This window comes from Vitis vinifera, chromosome 9 (assembly GCF_030704535.1).
Source record: "Vitis vinifera cultivar Pinot Noir 40024 chromosome 9, ASM3070453v1".
Taxonomy (NCBI): domain Eukaryota; kingdom Viridiplantae; phylum Streptophyta; class Magnoliopsida; order Vitales; family Vitaceae; genus Vitis; species Vitis vinifera.
The window spans coordinates 475,847-497,648 of record NC_081813.1 but is presented as its reverse complement, the minus strand read 5'-3'; the positions used below and the strand labels follow the sequence as shown (position 1 = coordinate 497,648).

The following is a 21,802-nucleotide window of genomic DNA, read 5'->3' as shown; positions in this document are numbered from 1 at the left end:
AGTTGGGAGTCATCTGCAGTCAACACAAGTTGCTCAAGTCGTGAGCTATGTGAGGAGAGGAAGAAGAAAAAGAACATGAGATGAGGGCATTATTTTTGTTGGGGGAGGACCCACATAGCTAAAGGGCTACAATGAATCCGTGGCAACTTAGCACGAAAATTGGGGCCCACTAAAAAGGCCGTTTCTTCATCAAACCAGAAAGTGGATAGGGGTTTGTGTAGGGGGGAAGTGGGTCCACCTCTATCTCAAGCCATCAAACCCAAAAGCATACTAGAGGTGCTTTTTGGTCGGTTAATCGTTTGGATTGGACTCAGATGGCTCAGGGCACTTGACCCAACTGTGGGGCCTTAGGCCACATGTTGTAGGGCTCACCTTCCCCCCATCCCTCCACCAATTCACACCCCTTCACTCGACACAGAGTCACTCTCTTCCCATTCAAGTTTTTGATAGTCATTAAAAAGGGTTATTAATTATAGTGTGCATAACTCAAATATAAAAAATATTTTTCAATTACTTATTTATGATGTATTTATGTATACTATACAAGTTCTTAATATATATATATATTTTTTAATTTTTAATTTTTAATTTTTCCTTTATAATTTTTTTATGTTTGAATTTATTTTTCTTTTTTAAAATAAATATTTTAAGCACCACTAAAATACCAAATAAGGGTACTATTCACCAAATCACACCAAGAATATATCATAATCATAAAACTCAAATGTTAGAACCCCTCAAAATCACCATTACTTTATAATAATCATCATCATCACTTATCTAATCCGATGTTATCAAATCATCGTCATCAAACCATATTATAATATTATAATTAAGATTTGATTGCACCACTTAATTACTAAAAAATAACTAAAAGTCATATATCAATAATCATCAAACCCTTCACTTAAATCCAAAATTCTGATTATCATTGTCATTAAATTAGGTATCTTGTTATTAAGGTGTCACAACCTTTGGCTTTCCGAAAAAGTTGACAAGAACCAAAAACAAGAAAATGAAAATCCTAGTTTAAAACAAGCTAAAATATCTTGTGATTTTTTTTGAGAACAATTGAATTTGGAGCAATTTTAGACGAATGTTGAGTCCATGTCTGATTGATTAGAAGATGTAGAGATTGGGTGTATCTTTACATCGCAAGCACTTTCAACACTGTCAACAACTTTTTGTAGACATGAATGAGAGCTTTTCTTTCTGAAATATTAATGAAAACAATAACAATACTAAGCAAAACCCAATAGAGAATCTCATTCCTTTACATCCAAAAGCAAAAAGCCAAAAGCTAAAAGCAGAAAGCGGAAGCATCATTTTTTTGAAGATGGAAGCTGGTACCAGAGGGAATGGTGAACAGAGGGGTAATGGCAAAATTGGCTGAAGTAGCAGATGGGTCGAACCACTAGTCCAGAGCAGCAGCTCTCTGCTTCGTAGTTCTCTATTAGCCATGGCCAGACTCGCTGCTGCTTCTGCGGTTTCAATGTGATTCCCCCAGCTGATTCCGCTTGGTTGGCCATGGAATGATATGATTAGGAGTTGGATGATTGCATAGTTAAGTGTAAACATGAGAGTAGTAGTCATTGGAGGAGACATCATGGCCAGATGAAACCTTTTGCTTTCTACCCGTTCTTCTTCGTCTACCGTTGGCTCCTCCTGGAATTCCTCCTCTTGCTCCTTTCCCCCTCCTGAAATCTCCCTGGCGTGCCGCCTGTCTTCACCATTTACACAAACATGCAGTGTCAGACAACCAAATTATAAGACTTCAATCCGGGCCTGCCCAGAAGGAGATAAACAAAGAGAATGAAGCAATGAAATGGACAAACCCCAAAGCAGAAGCTCTGAAAGTGGGCATCAAAAGCAGAGGACTCCCCTGCACTCATCATCCTTCCAGAGCCCATTTCAGCCGAATTCCGCTTGTTGTTGGCATTGGAGCTTTCGCAGTAGGAAGAAGTGGAAGTAGAACTGGGGAAAGAGTTCATGGGGTGATGAGAGGCAGAGTTGAATGCGTCGACATCCCTTTGGAACATATCCTCAAAGAGCTCCTGCAACTCCTCAAAGCTCTCCTTCCCATTTTCCTGTCAATATCACAATCCCGCCATTATAATCATCACCAGTATTGCTATCAGTATTTGCAATGTCCCGATAAGATCGAAACAGAGGCTTACATTGGACTTGGTTTGGCTCATCATAACCGCCATCTCATTCAAAAAATCCCCCATTCCCTGCATATTGAATGTTCATCATCACTAGTTGTTGCTCTATACAATTCAATCAATTGATGAATCGGTATCAAAAACGGGTAACCGGCTAAGCTGTTCCACCCCAGCACCATAGGAGGAAGCAACCTTACCTCAAAGACATCCTCAATGCCAAAATATGAAAAATAACTGCATGCATGGTTCAAATTTTTTCAGAAAAATAGTTCCACTATGTTTGGTTTCGGGGAAAGTACTAAGAAAAAAAAATTATATTTGATCTTATTACAAAAAATAATCAACATTTGTTTAAAATATTATTTACTTCCTTTTACTTTTCCTCCCTATTTTCTTTTTCTTGCATTTTTTCATAAATTTCCTGGGAACCAAACATAAGATAGCCTTCATTATCATTCAAATCCAATTGGTTTGATGATGAAAAAGACAAGTTTTGCCATATATAGTAAGTGGGTTTTGCATAGCTAAGCTGTTCAAAGCCAGACAAATACCATGAAAGCAGCTAAAGGAAAACACAGATACTAATAAGGTGATGAAGGACATGTTTGGTTCATCCCAAATGCCATGAAATGATTTTTTTTTATTCTGGCAAAAAGCGTTGTCATTTTCGAGAATAAAAACAAACAACATATTCATTTTGGATTGGGTTGTTTGGCAGAGTTGAAGAATTCCCATTTTTTTTTTTAATCTAAAAAATAATAATTTAACATTTTCTATAAATAAATCACTACAGGGAAAAAAAAAAATAGTACCACGTTTTTTTTCCTTCCAAATTTTAGGAACAGGGAAAAATGGGGTTAATAAAAAGATCACAAACCAAACACGACACAAAAGTGATTAGTGACTAAGATCAGGTGAGGTCCAGTTCAGCTCAAAAGATAGACGTGTCAGAATCTGATTGGACAGATGTGTGAAAATGAGGAGACAACCAATCACATTGTTGGTATAGTGTAGCCCACATGGGGGCGAGCTCTGGAGATAAAAATTAGGAAATATTTAATAATAAAAAAGGGAAAAACTTTGGTCGTTAAAACTTACGTTTTCGTCATCATCGCTGTCGTAGGCTCCAACGTCGTACAGAAACCTTTTATTCGCATCAGAGAGAACTGTACACAGATGAATCGCAGGGAAATACAGCATCCCGTGAATCCAATTAGTATAGAAAAGTTGTTATTTTCTTTCCTTTTCTGTTTTTATTTTTCCCTTCTGGTATTAAAAGAATGATTTTAGACAAATAATTGGAAAAAAAATAAAAAATTAAGGATTGGAATAACCTGAATAGGCTTCTTGTATGGCCTGAAATTTCTTCTTCGCTTCTTCCACGAATTTCGAGTTTCCCGACGAGGAGCAACGATCTGGGTGCCACATCTACCAAGAAAAGTTTCCCATCAAGATTAAGAAAATTACAGAATTTCCGGGAAAATCCCATGTTTTCCCGGGAAAACCCAGAAAGAAAAAAAAAACTAATTTTTTGGGAAGACCCAGAAACCCATGCGATTGTTTCCGGGAAAGGAGAGATTTTTCCGAATTGTTTTTGGTTTTGGAGAAGACCCAGTTGATCAAATCATGAACAGACCCAACAGAGAGAATCTAGAAGAGAAGAAAGGGTTCACAATTCTAACCAGGGCAAGTCTCTTGTACGCATTTCTGAGCTCGGAGGCGGTGCATTCCTTTTTCAACCCTAGAACGGCATAAAAATCATTGCTCTTCTCTTCTCCGGCGGCCATTGTTGCACCAGAAACCAACCAGAGAAACACAGAAAAATTTCTTGTCGACGAATTAATCCGTTTGTCCAAACAAACAAACAAACAAACAAACAAACCAGAAAAAGAAAAAGAAAATTGAAGTGGAAGATGATTACTACATCTTTTTATTATGCTTGGCTCTGAAAACAGATTGGAAGACGTAATGTGGAGAGAGAAAGAGGAGACATAAGGCTTTAGGAAGAGTCTAGAGAAGGGGAATTTTATAAATAAAGGGTGGGGGGTGGTGGTTTTATTGACTGCGAGATAAGTGTACGGGAGTGGTGGAGGCAGTGATGGACGGCTGAGATTGAAGAGGGGTGGGTTAGATATTTTTTAGGGGTATGTGTCCAGAAAGTTCTCTTTTAACTGTTTGGTTCGTTTGATTTTTCAGGTTTTTTTATTTTTTATTTTTAATTATATATTTTTGATGTGACCCTCTGCAATGTGTTGTGTATATAACTTGTGTAAAAGTGGTGGGGACCACCCTCACTCGACATTGCAAATGCCCTCCTTTTATTTATTTAATATCATCACTTTGCCATTAGCATCTAATTAAGCTTAACAATTCACATCGATGGTCTTTTGTTTCGTTTCAGAGTCTCAGTATTCTACTACATAACCCAAATCATATACGAATAATAATAGTATAAATAATATAAATTTAAATATTTTTTAATTATTAAATAGATAATATATTATATAACTAAAGTTAAATATAAATTAAATAATTTAAATATATAATTAAATCAATAGCAAGATTATTAGATGGACCTTGATCAAATCCGTATTATATAAATTGATTAAAAAATTATTTATTTATTAAATGTGTTATCGTGTTAGATATGAATTTGATTAAAATTTATTGATATTTAACTCAAATCCGTAAAAAGTATATGTGGTTCGTGTTATTGCATTGAGGAATCATAATAAGTTTTATCACCTCTATATCTAATGAATTTTTTAATGAAAAAACTAGGTCAAAGAGAATAAGAAGGTTTTTGAAGAATTTATTATCAAAATAGATTATATTTGAAAATAAATTTGAGACGCTTTGAAAAATGAATGGAGAAAATTTATCATTTATATTTGAATTTTTAAAGAGAATTTTATTCCTCAAATGCATTCACAAAAGCAAGTTTTTTGGAATAAATTTGAAGTATTTTTAAGTATTACGTTAGATATAGAGGTAAACAATACTTTGATTCTATTTCTTCGCTACACCCAACAATCAAACTAAAGTGGCAAGTATTTAAAACAATTCTTAAAACAAATTTAAAAAATATTTTCAATTGTTTAAAAAAATTCTTAAAAATGTATATTTTAAAAATAATGATTTTAATTTTTTTTTTTTTAAATTGAGGTATCAAACAAAATTTTACTACCGATCTTTAGAGACACAAGGTAAGTTTATATCTTTTATGTTGGTAAGTTTAATTTGGGTTGAGATTGGCTTGAAAATGCAAGATAAACTCTGGAAAAATACACACAAATAAGACTAAGGTATACCCAAATGGGATGAAGATACAAAATAAACTGAATGAGACAATGATATCCAAAGTACACAAGACAACACCCAATGGGTGATGCTTTTCATTACATAATGATGTAGTCGACCCTTAGATTAATATTCAGATAAGAACAGGAGAAACATCCTAGTAAAGAGTAGCGTATGGGGGAAACGAGAAGATGGGGGAGCCAGCAATGGCAGACTGGTCAAATTTGTACAAACACCCTGGGGCTGCTTGGAACTTATTTGGGCACCGTCAACGATCAATCCCCATTTTTTTAAAGAGTGTGGGTCGCACACACTTCTAATTGGTCCCCCTGGGACATTGATCACCTCTGGCTGCTATCTCCCTAGTCCCTATAATATAAGTCTCTACCAATTTCAAAGAGCACTGTAGAAACAACCCACCACCACGCCCCAATCTACGGAAAAGGAAAACAAACAACACCCTTATGGCAAGTACTGCCCAGTGCCCAATACTCAAAAGCTGTAAAGTGGAGGCTTCTCTGCTTCACGAGCCACAACTTAACATCTCATTGATAGTCTCCACAGCCACCCCCATTTACGCTTCTGTCCCACTCTCAGGACTTTTCTATTTACCCTCAATTAAAAATAAAAAAAGTGTTTTCATTTGAATCACTTTTACTTAAAATATTTTCTTTAAATATGATTATGACCCCATATTTCTAATCGTTTCTCAAAATATTTTTATCTTCAGATAAAAAAAAAAAAATCTCATTTTCAATGGCAAATTTATCCAAAAAACTCTTTAGCATGCTAAGTAACATTAGTGAAAAGGATGGAAGTTGAAAAATAAAGTAAGAATTGAAAAGGAAAAAGGCACATGAGGAGAAAGGGGTCCCCAGGGCATAGAGTTTTAAGGCACAAGTGCTATTCATCTTAGAAGTTAGAAAGACCTTTTGGGTTGTACGGACATTGGTGGTGGGGATCCAGCTACACCAAAGGGGTCCCAGCTATCACCACACCGTTCATTGGTATTTTCACTTTCCAGAAGGCGAAGAAGAGAAGAATGTGACTACTCAATTTAAGTGTCAACTGTCAAATAGTTGTAAATAGAATGACAGTTGTTTGATTGATTAACAGCATAAATTAACAAGTCTTCGTCAATCCACAGAAACCAAAACTTACTTATAATCATCCACTTGTAGTCACACTGGGTCCATCTACAAGCTGTGATATTCCATTGACCTCTTCAATGCCTCAAAAGCTCTCTGCAATAGTTTTGGACTCATGGGTAGAGCTTCATTTGGAAAGAGAATATTACTAGAATCATATGCAGAAATATCCTAATGCCAAACTTTAAATTGCAACTAATAAAAGAATGGTCCATAGAGGAAGATTGCACCTTTGTATTGTGGATATTGGTTCTGCGTAGAACATGTAACATGATAAACAGACACATTAAATGGTCACACATGAATAGGTGCCAACTATAGTTGACTGAGAATTTCTTCAGATACTATTATTGAACAATTGATGAGTCATTAAATAAAACACCCACTTGGAGCAGCTGGTTGAATTGGTTTATGTATCAATTACAGTTAGGACAGCAGCTTTAGGTGATCCAGCCAGAGCCCCACTTGACCAGTAGCCAAAAACATCGGTAAAGTTTGTTAACTTACTATTGGGTGAATTGGAGGTAGAAAATTTCTGAACTAATTGCAATGGTTTGATACAACCAAAATTTCAATACCTTGTGGTATAGTCTAAAGGAACCTATTGTGTTCTCAAGGCTTTGATCCAATCAATTTCCAACTTGAAATCGCCTGGCCCGGTTGTAGCACCTGGGACACCACCTCCGGAATTGACAGACAGAGACATACCGACGATACGCGATGGATTCATTTCTATCTCTGCATCTATAACATTTCCTCTCCATGTTGGTAGGTAATGAGCAAGAGGAATCTGAAAAGACACCACTGTTCAGGTTTTCAAACACAGAAAAGATATATTCATTCACCAAAAAAACAAGTTCTAGATCATGGCAACGCAGAATAACTCTCAAATCTATGGAAATAAAGCCCTATCAAAGAAAAGAACACCTTTTTCTAATGAAAAATTCCATCAAAACCTACTCATCAATCCTTTATGTAGCACATAAGAATTCTTGAAAATGAACAGAAGTACTTCCTTTCTTCTTTCTGTATTCTACATCATAGGAGCAAAATGGCTATAATAAATGCTTTATTGATCATATATCAATCATCATTTATGATTTATGTATGTCTATAGTACAACATCTAACTTCCCAATCATACTAATTAACTCATTTACCCAACAGCATGGATATACCCCTTTCTTTTTATCTCTCTCTCTTTGGAACAAAAAAGGCCTTAAATAGCACGGTATCATTCACTTTTTCAGTTTTTCCTGAAATGTCGTTACTGGGTTACATGCGAAGGAGCATGATGCAATAAATCAAGAAGTCTTATAAACCTATGAAAAAATTTCATGCCTTAAAGCGGAATCTTCCATAACAGGCAAGCTCATGTTATTAGATCAAATGTATCATATTATGGTGATAACTAATGTTACTACAGTCTTTCTAAGTAATGATTTCAAAGAACAGACAGACTTCACCGCAGTCACTTAGTACTTAGTAGTACATTTCATGCCCAGGTGCAACTCATTAGTTGAGCAAAAAATTAGCAGGTTCCATGTTTCTTGGATCATGCATGAATTGCTTTTCAAATCTGTAAGCTACAGTAGTATGATAGTCCAATATGACAGTGAGGTCTGTTATATCAACACATTACACAAATGAGCTTGAGGAGCACAGAACTTGCCTTTGTAATATACCAGTTGTCTTTTGGTACAAAAACAAATGCTTGCCATGAATTATCTTCCTGTTGTGCAGGTGAATTCACCCAATTCTCTGTATATATCTGCACCAACATTTCATCAAGGTTCAGACTGTTCAGAAGAAAACTGATGGTTTGGCCTCATCTAAAATATTAAGATTGCATTTGCATCTTGAAAGAGCAAGGGAAAATACTGAAAATTACTTAAAAACTGGATTCTTTTCTCAAGCTATTTTGAGCAATTTTGTTTCCTTTCCCTCATTCTTTCCAGGATGCAATCAGAGCCTTAGAAACTCACAGTAGAAATGTAACATCTCCCATCTCCTTTAACCTTTAGCGCTATTGTATCATAAGATTCCAAATCGATGAATCCATCAAACTGCAGCAAAATGCATATAATGATATAAATAAGGAAAGTTGTTCATGCACTAATGGCATATAAGGCAGGGTGTTTTCACATGAAAATGAAACCATTCTACTTTGTTTTGCACCAAATTTGAAGCAAAAAATCATAGTTTTTAATGGAGTTACTAGAAAAGATAAAACTCATTGCCCAGCAATCTGATTTCAAGACTATCTGTCTGTCCCACTTAAGGTTAAAAGAGAGAAATATTTCTAATCTAATTCTTCCACTCAGTGTAGGAACATGAACCTAAGTCCTTAACTGTTGCTTATCAATGCTGGCCTTAAACCACTAATTCAAGCCTCTGAAAACCATATGAGATTGAGCCCAAAGCATATAGATGTTTAGTTACTAGCACTAAAGGTAAAGGCCAGACCTTACTCTATTCCTTCCTTTCATCAGGAATAGTGGCCTTAGCATTATTATCTTATCTTATCTAAGTCCTTAAGGTCATGTTTGGTATAAGGGAAAGAAGAGTGGGAATGGACATCTCATTCCTTTACTTATCCATTCCTACATTTGAATAACTTAAATGACAATGAGAATGAAATAAAAAATAATTCCGGTAGAAATGAAATCCTACTCATAAGTGGGATTTCAATTGATCTCCAACAGGAGGTATTTTGATTCCCTTAATGTAGGAAATAATAAATAATATCTTAAAATTACTATTTTACCCCTACATCTCCATTAGATTTTTATAACTTTTTATAGTTAATTTTTATTTATCAAGTAAATAATTTTTTTCTTAATCTTATTATTTAGCCAAAAAAAAAACTCTCAAATAAAATTTTTTAAATAAAAAAAATTATGTTAAACTATGTGAAAGGTTATTATTGTTAATTTATTTCTCTTTTCATTCATATCTCCATTATTATCAAATATTGAAATAGAAACAAACAATCATTCCAACATTACATTCCTAGGTGCATCTAAACACAAGAATTAGAATCACCAAATCCATTCTTATTAAAGCAGAAATAAGAATGAAAACAAAATATTTATTTCCATTCCTCATTCCCACATACCAAACATGACCCAAACGTAAATATAGACTCTTAAAAAACAGTTATTAAAGGGTAAGCTATCCCCCTGATAGGGGTTGCTTTAGGGATGTCTTCAGCTTAAGCAAGGTTGAACATAGGATTTGTTTTGCTCATAACTAAAACCTAGAGAAAAGCCCTTCAACTCATAGAAAGGTCAGCCTTTGTGTCAATATAATGCAAAACTAGGAAAACAAAATTTCAGGAATAATAATAAAAACACACAATGACGACCAACATGAAAGGAGAACAAGTGCATAAATATGCAACAATATTTAATATCTAAATGACGAACCAACTTAATGCCAATAATCAAGACATATTGATAATACAATTGAACTGAGCACATAGATATTGCCCTTAAGTACTGAACAACTTTGATACTTGTAGTCTAGAGTAGCCCAAGTGCTGAACAACTTTGCAAGTTTAGCATTAATATTTGACAGTACTACTGAAAAATGGTTGAAATGATTTCAAATTAATTGCTGACCCTGATCCTTCAATCCATAAGAAAGTTGGAATGATATTCACCTTCTTGGATCGCATTCCACAAAAGCCACCCCTTCTTATGTTCCATTTTGAACCCTCAATTAAATCCAAAGAAAGGTTCCCAGAGAAGATTCCTATTAAATACAACAAAGATATCATTGATTCACAAGTCAAACGCATTGAAAATGAAATGATTGTTAAAGAGTAGAGACATAAAGGATTATGCAGAATGTCTCAGCCAGTACCACTTAGTCCATTTCCAGCATCCATGATCTCCAAAGACGCTGACGACATCCCTGAGAGTTACCATAGATTGACAAATATCTTAGTCCTTTATTAACTTTTAAGGTAATTCATCACATGACCTTTAACCTATGCAAATCACCACCATCCAGAAACAAAGAAATAAGAACTGCAATCAATGAAGAGGTTTCATCAAATCCAGCCATATGCTTCAATTACACTGGATCAATTCCAGTGCAATACCAAAATGGTTTTAAGCATGTGCTGAATGATGAAGCTAGGTAAGGCTATAAATGCAGATTTCATAAGTTCACGTTATAAATTGTGAAGGGAAGAGGCCGAAACAATAAAAACCGTATTCTTATATAAAGAACAAATTGACTATATAACGCATCCTGAATTCCACATGTTTGGTTCCAAGTGAATTCAAACATACATATTCATGCAACAGAGACTTTAAACTCGAGCATCCATACCTCCATATTCAGAATCTGAATAGAGGTGCCACTTCTTTAGCTCTTCCTTTGAATTGAAATTGAAAATATATCTTTCACTAGGAGGGATCCAGTTTTCAACATTCCATGTGAGAGCTACATGGTGAAGAATAAAAAAGAACAAGAATAACAGTCATGCATATGAACTTTACAAAGAAACAAAAAGGCAATTCCACTTCCCGTCATGATTCTTTTTCTTAATGATGAGTGATTTCGCAGACTGACCAGAAATTCTCAAAAAATGATAGGCTCTGACTATGTTTTTAGAAATGTTTCCGGTTTAGACAAAATCAAAACAATCAACATCTTCATTCTTTAAAACATAAAAAAAAAAAAAAGTATTTTTGACAGATTTTTTCAGAAAATTTTGTGAAATTGTATTACAAAACACCTTTTCTCGATCAATTTTATTTTTCTGTTTTTGCAAACAGAAACCTATTATCATTTTTTTATCAATAAACTGACACTAGTTTTTCTACGCTAAGAAAACAAACTGAAATCAAAAAGTACCTTTCCTTGTTGCATTTAGAGAAGCTTGCCAAAGTGATCGAAACCTGGACATCTCTCCTGCAGCAATGGAGGAACTAAGTATTTCAAATTTCTTCCACTGACCACTGGAGACAGACTGCGCAACTACAAAATGGCAAAAAAACAAAAAAAAAAAGGAACTACATTGGCAGATTCATTCGATGACGGATTCGAAATTCGAATGTTTGGATCAATTGCCTAAAATTGAAGTATTTGAATTTGGATCATAGCAAGCTTCCTTAACAAACAGCCATCTGGGTTTTTCATCAAACAGTTTGCGCGCACTATCCAACAGTGAACAAAAATCACACAACCAAATTGAGCAGAATCAGATTATTTGAACTAACCTTTAACCTCTGAATCGATCTAAGAACGGGGAAATTTTTTGAATTGAACTAGGGTTCTGGGTTCAGAGCAAAAATCATTTGCGTTCTTCACCGCTGCAACACCACTGTCTGCAATGGCCCGTTTCTCGTAGCTTGTGGGCTTTTGAATCGTGTTTTCGTAGTTGGGCCCAATGGCCTAAGCCCAAGCCACTGGGTCTGGGTTTCTCTTTGATCCAAATCGTATACAATTGGAAAATATAAATAACTTTTATATGGACATTTTTATTTTGAGACAAGTTTGACTTTTTTTATTCAGTAAAAAAAAAAATAAACAAATAAACACCATCTAAATTTTAGTTACATGTCTAAGTTACATACTTTTAATCACCATAAATTAAAATTTTAATTAAATACTCTCTTATTTTAAATAAAGAAAGGAGGGGAATATCGGTCGTAGGTCCATTCAAATTCAAATATGCATAATATTATTTATTTATTTATAATTATATGTTATTTTATTAAAATATTAAAAAAAGCACAAAAATAATATAAAAAAAATTTAATTTTTCTTAATTTTTAATTATATTAAACTAATAATTTATCAATTTTAATTATTGAAGATTAAATCTAAATCCTATAAATTTAAACTTTTAAAAAAATTAGTAATTCTATTTTGTCACAAAAATTTGTTTGACAAATGGTCTCGCGCTTTTAAAAAAATTGGTAGTTCAATAAAAATATCTTTTAAGAAAATTGATGATTCAAGAAAAATATTTCAATAATTGAAATTTCATCTTCTAAAAAAATTGATAGTTCAACAAGAATATCTCGATAATTGAAGTTAGAAACTTGAGATATATACGAGTTTAGGAATTCCCTACTAGACCTTGTAAGTTTGACACGAATTAACCTCATTGAGGCACCGGATCGGATTGTAGTCGGACCTTGTGTCTACCAATGGAATTTGCAAGAGGTTAAATTGGCAGTCCGAAGCTCTACTACTAGTGGGTACGGTGAATAATTGAGCTCAGTACACATTTTGTACACTCAGCCAGAACATTCTAGAGCCTCGACACCCTACTATGAACAAAAGGAAACAGCCATCATGCTTTCATAATCAAAATAAAAAAAGTTCAAATTCTGCACAATCTAGGAGGTGTAAAAGACTGATTAGAGGAAGACACAATCAGCTTTGTGGGCACGGCATGCAGCAGAAAGAAGAAGCCAAACCCCATCACCATCACTGTTCCAAAGAAATATCTCTAATCAACATCTCAAACATGGCGTTTCAGCAGTATAGAAAGGACCCTTGAGTACTGCACGGCCCTATATTTTTTGGCAGGACGGTGATGGGGAAGCTCAGGGGCGTTGAGTGGTCAATCATGGGGTTGAGAGCAAGCAAGTTGGGCAGAATTATTGGAGGCAGAGGGAGCCACAAGAGGCTTGGGGGCTCAGCCATGGCGCCCAGAGGCTATGTCCCTGTATGTGTTGGTGTCGATGATGAGACTAAGCGGTTCATTGTTCATACGACCACGCTCTGTGAGGATGATTTTATGGAGCTTCTGTATAGGGCTGCTGAGGAATATGGGTTCTGCAATGAAGGGGTTCTTAGGATTCCATATGAAGCTAAGGATTTTGAGAAGTGGATGGTGGTGAGGGCCAAGAAGAAGAGGGTGAAACCAATATAGCAGTTGGGAGGAATTTCTGTTTGTTTCTCGGGAAAAAGGGTTGCTGGTTTATGGGAGGGGTTTGTATAGTTTGAGGTCATGTTGATTGCTTTGTACAGTGGAAGAAATGTGTGGAATGAAGAAGATGTAGATTGGTTGTGTTATTGGGATTCTTGTGTCAGGCTTGATGGGTCTCTTAGCCTTAATTATCATCCTTTCGGTATTATCTAAACAAAAGATTGGTTACTTGTCTTGGAAACTTGTGGTCCTGCATGCCCACCTTCAAGAAAAGGATTTTTGATAAAATCATGATCAATTTAAAATTAAAGTTTTAAAATACAACACATTGAAAAAATGTTTCCAAATTCATGGTAATTTTTGTCATGTCGGAAGATGTCTCTTTATAGCCGAGCCATTCCCCTTTATGATATATGATACCGGGTAGGCAAAACCAATAAAAAAAAAAATCTCTTCACCAAGAAAAAGGAGAGAGAGGGATTCGAACCCTCAATAGTTCTTTGTTCAAAACTATACCGGTTTTCAAGATCAGAGCTATCAACCACTTGGCCATCTTTTCAAAAGACAATTTCTATTTTATTTGTATTCTCCCAAATAAAACATGGTCAATATACATATGAGTTGATACCATTACTATATGTAGAAATATATCAAGGTGTGAATCTATAGGTCGATCTATCTGTATATATAAAATATAAATAGATAGATGCATGATCCAACATGCCTGTTTGTGAAGTAAAAAAAATTCCCCCAATCTTATGTCCGAATAAAGTGGTAAAAAAGTGGTAATAAGTCATATAGAATCAGATTCAATGATTTATGGTAAAATCTCTCCATGATGCATTTTATTACAATTTTTTTGGGTGATAGAGGGATCGAATGGTATAGTTCTTTACTTTTTGTCACATTTCTAGGATATTCATATGAATGATACACATTAAAAAAAATTGAATTTAAATTAAAGGTGTCTTTTTAAAAGACACATTTCATAATTTCATAAAATTAAATTTATATTAAAAATGTTTTTTCAATAACTACATTTTCATAACTTTTTTTATAGGTCATATATGTTAAAAAAAAAAAATTATACTAAGGATGTCTTTTGAAAAGACACATTTTTATAATTTTACAAAATTAAATTTATACTAAAAATGTCTCTTAAATGGACATTTTTCACAATTTTCATGATAGCTACATTGTGAAAAAAAAAAATGAATTAAATATATATTAAAAGTGCCTCTTCATGAATAAACATGTTTTACAATTCTATAAAATTGAATTTATACTAAAAATATATTTTTCTTTTTTCATAATTTTCATATCAGTTGTCCATTGAAAAAAAATTGAATTTATTTTCTCCCAGAAACTTCTTTGATATAAATTCAATTTTGTGGATTCATGGAAAATATATCTTGAAAAGACACCTTTAAGAATTGTTTTTTAAGAAAATATGTGGAAAACACCAAGATTTATCGAGACTAACTTAAAAAATAAGTTTCACAAATTTTGGACTTGAAAATTGTTTTTTTTTTTTTTTTTTGAGATTATGTTGATATTCAACACATTTTCAAGGTTTTTTTTTACTCTTAAAAAACAATTGAAAATATGAAAAAGCTTTTAATTTTTTGTTATATATTTAATATAAATGCACAATACTTTCATAGAAAATTTAAAGAAAATATATAACTGCGATACTTACATCATGTATAGTCTTCTAATACTTCTACCATGTATAGTCTTTTTCAAACTTCCATGTGACATGAAGAAGGGAATTTGGAATTTGTTACCATTAGAAGAAGATAAGGTTTCCATGTCATAAAATTATCTAAAAGCTTGTTAGATAATAGTTAATAATAGACCAACAATGTATAATGAGCTAATTTCCATTAAAATTTCAACATATCCAATCAAGTTTTAAATGAGGTTACATTAATAATGGAAGAAATAATTCTTTATGAAATTGGGGATCAATTATATTAAAATTGCTAATAGTGAAACCTAAGTTTTATACTTGAAATCTCTTAAGATACCGAAGAAGTAATTATTGAATTTTTCACCGTAGATATTAAAATTTAGAACTAAATAAAATTAAAGTATAAAAAAATAAAATCAAAATATAAAATTATAGAATCGGGTTTGGTATGAATATATATAGTCTTTTTTAGACTTGCTTGTGGCTTAATGAAAAAGGAAATTTGGAATTTGTTATCTCTAGAAAAAAATAAGGCTCGAATATAGTAAAATTATCTAAAAGTTTAAATTGTGAGATATTAATAGGCCAACAATGTATAAAAAGCTAATTTCTACTAAATTTTATAAGGATCCAACTGAGTTTTATACGAGATTACAATAGTAATAGAAGGAATAATAATTTATGAAGTTTGGGGTCAATTATATTAAAATTACTCACATTGAAATTCCAAGCTTTATACTCGAAATATCCGAAACCTAAAGTTCTGATATCATGTTAAACGATTTATATATTAGTAATACTATGGATGGATTATTAGGAAAAGTTTAAGATACCGAAAAAGTACCTATTGAATTTTTCATCTTGATAGTTGAAAATGTATATTAAAATTTAGAAGTAAATGATACTAAATGATAAAAGAATGAGATAACCCAACTTATTGGATGATACAAAATAATAGGATTAAGATCTGATAGCAATAAAACCTAAATATATGGAATCAATAGATACAAAGTACAAACCAGTACCCTGAGATCTTAGGTGGTATTTGTTTATTTACTTAATTTTAAATAGAACCTTAATGCTTAATAGTGTTAAATATTGGGTTATTTGTTTTTGTAGTATTTTATTTTTATTAAGTAATAAAAAATAAAGAAAAACCAATATGTCATTTTTTCTATTTAGAAAAAGCTACATATTTTGACTTTTTTTATTTAGTAAAAAGTTTATAATAAGTTATGAAAAAATAGAAAAACAAACAACCTAAATTCTAAAAATAAATTATTTTAAGCAAAAAGTCAAAAAAACAAACATCACCTTAATCCGAATAAAGGATGCCGAGGAAGTGTGTGCAGTTTAGAAGATGTAAATAACATCATACTGCAGCTAGCATGGCATTAATCAGCACAGCTGTCATTTTAGGGAGTGACGGCCAGATCCGGTCCATGGATTTTCCAGAAAAAGGGCAGAGAGATGCACCCAACTTGTTCTCCTTGGTGACAGTATCTCTGACCCTCTGACCCCCCTGACCCCCTGACCCCAAGAATCCATTTCCTTCTACTCCCCCTTTGGCTCCTTCCCCTCTATTCTTCCTTATCACTCAAGTTTAGTGTCTACTTGCAAATACAGGACTCACGCATATGGCTGTCAATGTGATTCTGTGGGCGGGGGCCCATGGAAACTCATTCCAACCAATTGCCCCACTCCCACATGGGCTGGTCGGTCCATTCTCCGATTGTAGCAAAAAGACCAAAATACCCTCATACCCTAGAGGCTTTTCCCCTACCCCCATTGGTACCCCTCCTAAAATTTTCTATGAAATTGTGAAGATTTAATACTATATGGATGCAAAATTTGCCCATGTTGGTTGTGCTTGTGGACATTTCCCAGTGAATATAATAGTAACTAGTAAGTCAAAAGCGTGGATGCTTTGTATGTTGCAAAGCATCTCTAACCACCCAATCATTTGAAGCTTAAAATATATAAATATGTTACTTTTTTACATTTGGAAAAGTTTAGAGTTTTTGGGCCGTGGAAACTTAAATTATTGGATGAAGATATAAATATTCGAAATCAAGATACAAAATTATAAATTAGATTTAAGTATTAAAAAAAGATGTAAAATATATTCGTGACACGACTCGATATATTTCACTTTTTAACATATGTCGAAAATGGGCATTGTAGCAAGACTCTTATGGAAGTGTTTTTTCAAAGCCATGGTGTCTAAATTGGTTCAGTACCTGCCCTGTGGACCATTTGCACCGTGACTGAATATCTCAGCCCCACTTGCACTATAGTCCAATGCCCTTTAGTGCAGGGTGGGGTCTTTGGAGTTTAAAGGGGGTGTTTGGTCCCAGAGAAAGTTCATGAATTTGAGGGAATTTTTCAAACTCGGTTGCTTTCACATGGCTCAGACTGCATTTCTGAATATGGGCATTTGTAGTTCTGTTTTTGTGTGTGGAATTGACTTGGAAGGGCAGATGAATGGTGATTTCTTCTCCTTTCCCGTGAAGTGCCAAGGAAGGAGAGACCAGTGCCTGTGTACCGTGTGATATGGGCAAGAGACTTCATTGATAACATAAAATGGTTAAAAAAATAAATATAATTTTTTAATTTAAAAGACATGAGCACAAATTTTGAGAATTTATTATAAAAGTAAATTTGAAATGTTTTTAATATTATTTTTATAGACAGTTATGAATGGTAGTTGAAAATATGGATATTATTTCGAGAATTATTATGTTATAGATAAATAAATGATAAGGGGTTGATTTGAAATTTAAGAAAAAAAAAAAGTGGGAAAATGGGGAAAAAAATAAATATAATTCTGCATAATTTGGATTCCATATATGACAACGACAATCCTTAACATCAGCAGAAGTAAAATCTAGGAGAAAAAAAATACAAGGGTTAATCCTCACCGTCGAAACAGATGACGGTCAACCAGACAGGTTCTCATTCTACTCCCATGATCCTATCTACCTCCCTACGCCGCTCATCATTATTACCATCTAAAAATTTACAACGTTACAAATGCGTTCCCACGCATGTACCCGTGTGGGCGAGCACAGGGGATCACGATCAGCAGCTGTAAAACTCCACGAGCTCGTCCATGGACTCCACCTCCGCGCCGCCATTTTCCAGCATCCACAGCAAGTGCTCGAACAGAACCACCTCACACGAGACCGTCACCCCGTCGCCGCCTCCGCTGTCGGTGGACCTCTCCGCCAGCTCCTGAAACACGGGGTGGTCCGCCACCTCCGGCCGCACCAGGTACCGCCGCCGCGACTTGCCCACGTAGACCGCCCTCAGCCCTTCCCCGTCGCCACCGTCCACGGCGGCTATGGCGCTGCTGGTGGAGCGCCCGAGCTTGCCCATGGAGGGCCACTTCTTGAGGACTGCGGCCCTGAGCTTGGTGATGGTTAGCTTCCCACCTTTGGCCATATTTTTGTTGAAGGTGAAGGTGTGGGGGGTTGTGGAGAAGGGAGGAAGCAGAAGTTTCGTATATAAAAGTGAGGGCCAGTGAGGGGCCCAAGGGTTCGATACCAGCTGGGATATTTGAGGCAAAACCAGCTGCGCCTTGTTTGGCGTTTGCTGGTCATGATCTCCATTCTCAGATTGTCCTTGTTTCTTTTCTCTATTTACGTCCATGTCTGCCATCTTTTGTAATGTTTTTTATTTTTTTATTTTTTATTTTTGTTTTCCATTTTCTTTGGGTTTAGGGTTTTGCTAGCTTCCAAAACACACCTAATCTTTGTTCCATTCCATGGCCAAAAGGACATACTCTCAAAGTGAAACTACCTTTGTCCACCATAGAAGTTACAAAGCTCCTTTATTACCAAAAAGAAATTTGACTCTGAATTGGGTTTCTCCAATTTATAATTTTAAGTGAATTAAATATACTTTGTATTTTGTACTAACACAAAGGCTTCGTTTGGAGCAAGGGACTGTCCTTAGTGAAACCTACGAGGAATAAAGGACCATAGCACTAAGTTACATTAGGTTCCTCTTCACTATGCGAGGGATAAAGCATCAAAGATAAGTTTGGTTTTGAAAAGCAAAAAAAATATATTAAGAAAAATGATATACCAGGGGTTAGTTGGTTTGTTGGCTAACTCATAATCAATCCAAATTGGAAAACAATCAACGTGAGTCCAACTCAATCCGATTTTTAACATGAGATATCAACCAAAATCCGATTTTGCCTCATTTCTTTAAGCTTGAGTTGAGTCAAGTTGGTTGGTTGATCGGGTTACATAATTTAAAATTTATTTATAATGTTTTTCAAAATTCTATTAATATATTTATATGAAATTAATATAATAAAATTTCAAGATAGAAATAAAAAAACAAAAAAAAATTATATATCTTTATAAAAAGAAAAAAAAAAGTATATGATAAAATGTGATTTAACATTTTTCTTAAAAATTTTAAAAGAAAATGGAATATTTATAAATATTGTAAAAATGTTAAATTTGATTCAAGTTAGAATCGAATTATTCAAACCTTGACTAAAATCCAACTTAAATTGAGTTTGAGTTGAAAAAACTTGAACCAAACCCAATACGAGTATTGGAAATGATTACTCAAACTCACCTAAATGGGTTGAATTCGGATTGAATCCTACCAAGTTGCATCGCATACTTCACATTTGTCTTTAGCGAGGTTTCCTCAAATTTGAAAATTTTACTATAAGTAGAACTAAAGTTTCACCAAACCCTATCTTTCATATCAAAGAAACTGACACAAAATCTCTTGATGGAAGTGATTCATGGAGGAGAAGAATAAATCACACAACCAAGTGGGGGTGTGGTCCAATTACTAGTACCAAGAGGGGGCTTCAATAGGTCCAATGACTAGAGCTCCAGTGGTCTGTACTCTCACAATTAAGTTGGGGTAGTTAGATGGTGCATACCACCATTAATTTCTCTTAATTATGTCAAATTTCTTTTTCTTTTCCTAGATTGGTAAAAGTAATAAATCACTTCATTCTTAGCTTTATATTATTCCAAATTCCTAGAATTGTTATAATCCCATGTATGATATTTCAATCATCCCATGAATCGGTTATTCTTAAACAAGTCATAAACAATATAACAAACATATTGTTTTCATATAAAGTTATTCCCTTTTATCAAAGAAAAATAGATGTATTTTTAAAAAAGCATTTTTTTTAATAATTTCTTTTTTATGATATTAAGATGATTTGGGCCCACCAAATTTTTGTTGTCTACGGTATCTGATCCAAATCTTTGGTGATGATTTGTTAAACTTGGGAGCATGTGATTAAGCATATCATGTCTAGACCAGTGTGAGATTTTCAGGGGGCTAAGCCATGTGCTCAAGAAGAAAAACAATAGAAATGAGTCTAGATTTGTAGGGTTTTGGGTCACTAATCATTATCAGGCATTAGGGTTTTAAGGGTTTTTTTTTTTTCTAGACCTTTGTATTTCTCAAAATCAATTAATTATGCAGGAGTAGTAGAGACAAGCACAAGGTGTTTTTGCATTCATTAGTTGAGAAGTGGCCAATTTATATAGTATCAAGTGAATGATAAATGATTGATTTAATTCTAATTTAATCTTCACAGAGTAAGGTCCAAAGCTCTAGTAGTTGTAGGGGAACCATGTGATCTTAGGCAGGCAATCCCATGATGCCATGTGATGGGCTTTTTACAAGGTTGTAGGGGAACCATGTGGTAAAAATGTATATTTTAAGTGCCACAAATGAATTGAGAGGTGAATTATTCAGATGATCCATATGATAGGTTCATAAAATATGATGTTAAATATCATTAAAATTTTGGCCAATTCTCAATATGCACGATGTAGTATTGAAAAAAAAAGGAAAATCATATTGACGGTGAATAATCTCATGATAAAAAGTAATGGTTTTTTAATTCCTTTTTTTCTTAACATGTGTTATTCTATATTTTGTTTGTGTTTGTATATGATAGGATAATTTAATCAAATCATTGAGGTGATATCACTAAGGAAATTTCATTAAATCATTGAGGTGAGATTGATAAGGCAACAAGTGAATGTCACGCAATAACTACTTGTGCTAAATGGTTTTGAAGAAAGGATACGATGTAAGGTACTAATTAATCAATTGGGTAGGGTATTGATTAGTCACTTGGGTACTTAGCAAGAATTTTTCTAATCCATCCATATAACATATGATGTTGAGTATCATTTTTCTACTTCAATTTTCACTTAGATAAGAACATCATTGAGGGTAATTAGTCAATTGGATAAGATAGTACCCTAGTATCAAGTAAACACAACAATGATTGATTTGATTCTAATTATAAAATAAGGTTGTAAGCTTTAATAGTCTTAGAGGAAGAATGTGGCATTAGGTGGTGAATTCCCGTGATGTCATGTTATATGTTCATTATACATTAGTCAAGAACTTGCAAGCTCATCAATTCATAGTCTTTTTCATCTTTTTAACCATCTCTTTGTTGATATTAGATACTCTTCAAATCAATATTAGTCAATTTATTCAAATCATGAGTCTTAAAATTGGTTCATGAATTGTACAATCAATGTTATAAAAGTTTTATTTATACTCATTAGACATCATGTTTTTCAAAA

At 33.9% G+C, this 21,802-nt stretch overlaps 4 protein-coding genes across 11 annotated transcripts; 1 reads left to right on the top strand and 3 right to left on the bottom strand.

Annotated features, from left to right (window-relative positions):
• Positions 1-1,181: 1,181 nt before the first annotated feature.
• Positions 1,182-4,206, bottom strand: LOC100251506 (uncharacterized). 2 transcript variants are annotated; one of them, XM_002269003.5, is made up of 6 exons: positions 3,848-4,206; positions 3,500-3,593; positions 3,264-3,331; positions 2,178-2,234; positions 1,836-2,087; positions 1,182-1,720 (listed from the first exon to the last, which is right to left on the bottom strand). In XM_002269003.5, the coding sequence occupies exons 1-6, from the start codon at positions 3,950-3,952 to the stop codon at positions 1,565-1,567; spliced, it is 732 nt and encodes a 243-aa protein (XP_002269039.1). In that variant the 5' UTR covers positions 3,953-4,206; the 3' UTR covers positions 1,182-1,564. The 2 variants fall into 2 exon arrangements, with proteins under 2 accessions (XP_002269039.1, XP_010654393.1); XM_010656091.3 differs by having other exon boundaries at positions 1,182-1,724; positions 3,848-4,205.
• Positions 4,207-6,501: 2,295 nt separating this feature from the next.
• Positions 6,502-12,119, bottom strand: LOC100256635 (probable complex I intermediate-associated protein 30). Of its 7 annotated transcripts, none has more exons than XM_010656090.3 (9): positions 11,847-12,119; positions 11,482-11,604; positions 10,954-11,067; positions 10,480-10,530; positions 10,277-10,368; positions 8,598-8,678; positions 8,285-8,383; positions 7,192-7,403; positions 6,502-6,709 (listed from the first exon to the last, which is right to left on the bottom strand). In XM_010656090.3, the coding sequence occupies exons 2-8, from the start codon at positions 11,531-11,533 to the stop codon at positions 7,215-7,217; spliced, it is 678 nt and encodes a 225-aa protein (XP_010654392.1). In that variant the 5' UTR covers positions 11,534-11,604; positions 11,847-12,119; the 3' UTR covers positions 6,502-6,709; positions 7,192-7,214. The 7 variants fall into 7 exon arrangements, with proteins under 7 accessions (XP_010654392.1, XP_059595386.1, XP_010654391.1 ...); XM_059739403.1 differs by having other exon boundaries at positions 11,482-11,538; XM_010656089.3 differs by lacking the exon at positions 6,502-6,709 and adding an exon at positions 6,935-7,077.
• A 1,055-nt stretch (positions 12,120-13,174) lies between these two features.
• Positions 13,175-13,513, top strand: LOC100853427 (auxin-responsive protein SAUR71). Its single transcript, XM_019222052.1, has one exon. The coding sequence runs from the start codon at positions 13,175-13,177 to the stop codon at positions 13,511-13,513; it is 339 nt and encodes a 112-aa protein (XP_019077597.1).
• A 4,506-nt stretch (positions 13,514-18,019) lies between these two features.
• On the bottom strand, positions 18,020-18,869 carry LOC100261740 (auxin-responsive protein SAUR78). The gene has a single exon (XM_002268796.5). The coding sequence runs from the start codon at positions 18,861-18,863 to the stop codon at positions 18,285-18,287; it is 579 nt and encodes a 192-aa protein (XP_002268832.2). The 5' UTR covers positions 18,864-18,869; the 3' UTR covers positions 18,020-18,284.
• Positions 18,870-21,802: the final 2,933 nt, after the last annotated feature.

Bases quoted from the DNA above. Each gene is read 5' to 3' on its own strand.
- LOC100251506 (XM_002269003.5), bottom strand. From the start codon at position 3,952: ATGGCCGCCGGAGAAGAGAAGAGCAATGATTTTTATGCCGTTCTAGGG. The intron at 3,594-3,847 runs GTTAGAATTGTG...TTTTCTTGGTAG, and splicing joins CGTACAAGAGACTTGCCCTG to ATGTGGCACCCAGATCGTTG. The intron at 3,332-3,499 runs GTTATTCCAATC...ATCTGTGTACAG, and splicing joins CATACAAGAAGCCTATTCAG to TTCTCTCTGATGCGAATAAA.
- LOC100256635 (XM_010656090.3), bottom strand. From the start codon at position 11,533: ATGTCCAGGTTTCGATCACTTTGGCAAGCTTCTCTAAATGCAACAAGG. The intron at 10,531-10,953 runs GTATGGATGCTC...GGTAACTCTCAG, and splicing joins TTCAGATTCTGAATATGGAG to GGATGTCGTCAGCGTCTTTG. The intron at 8,384-8,597 runs GTGAGTTTCTAA...ATGTTGGTGCAG, and splicing joins GGAGATGTTACATTTCTACT to ATATATACAGAGAATTGGGT.
- LOC100853427 (XM_019222052.1), top strand. From the start codon at position 13,175: ATGGGGAAGCTCAGGGGCGTTGAGTGGTCAATCATGGGGTTGAGAGCA.
- LOC100261740 (XM_002268796.5), bottom strand. From the start codon at position 18,863: ATGGCAGACATGGACGTAAATAGAGAAAAGAAACAAGGACAATCTGAG.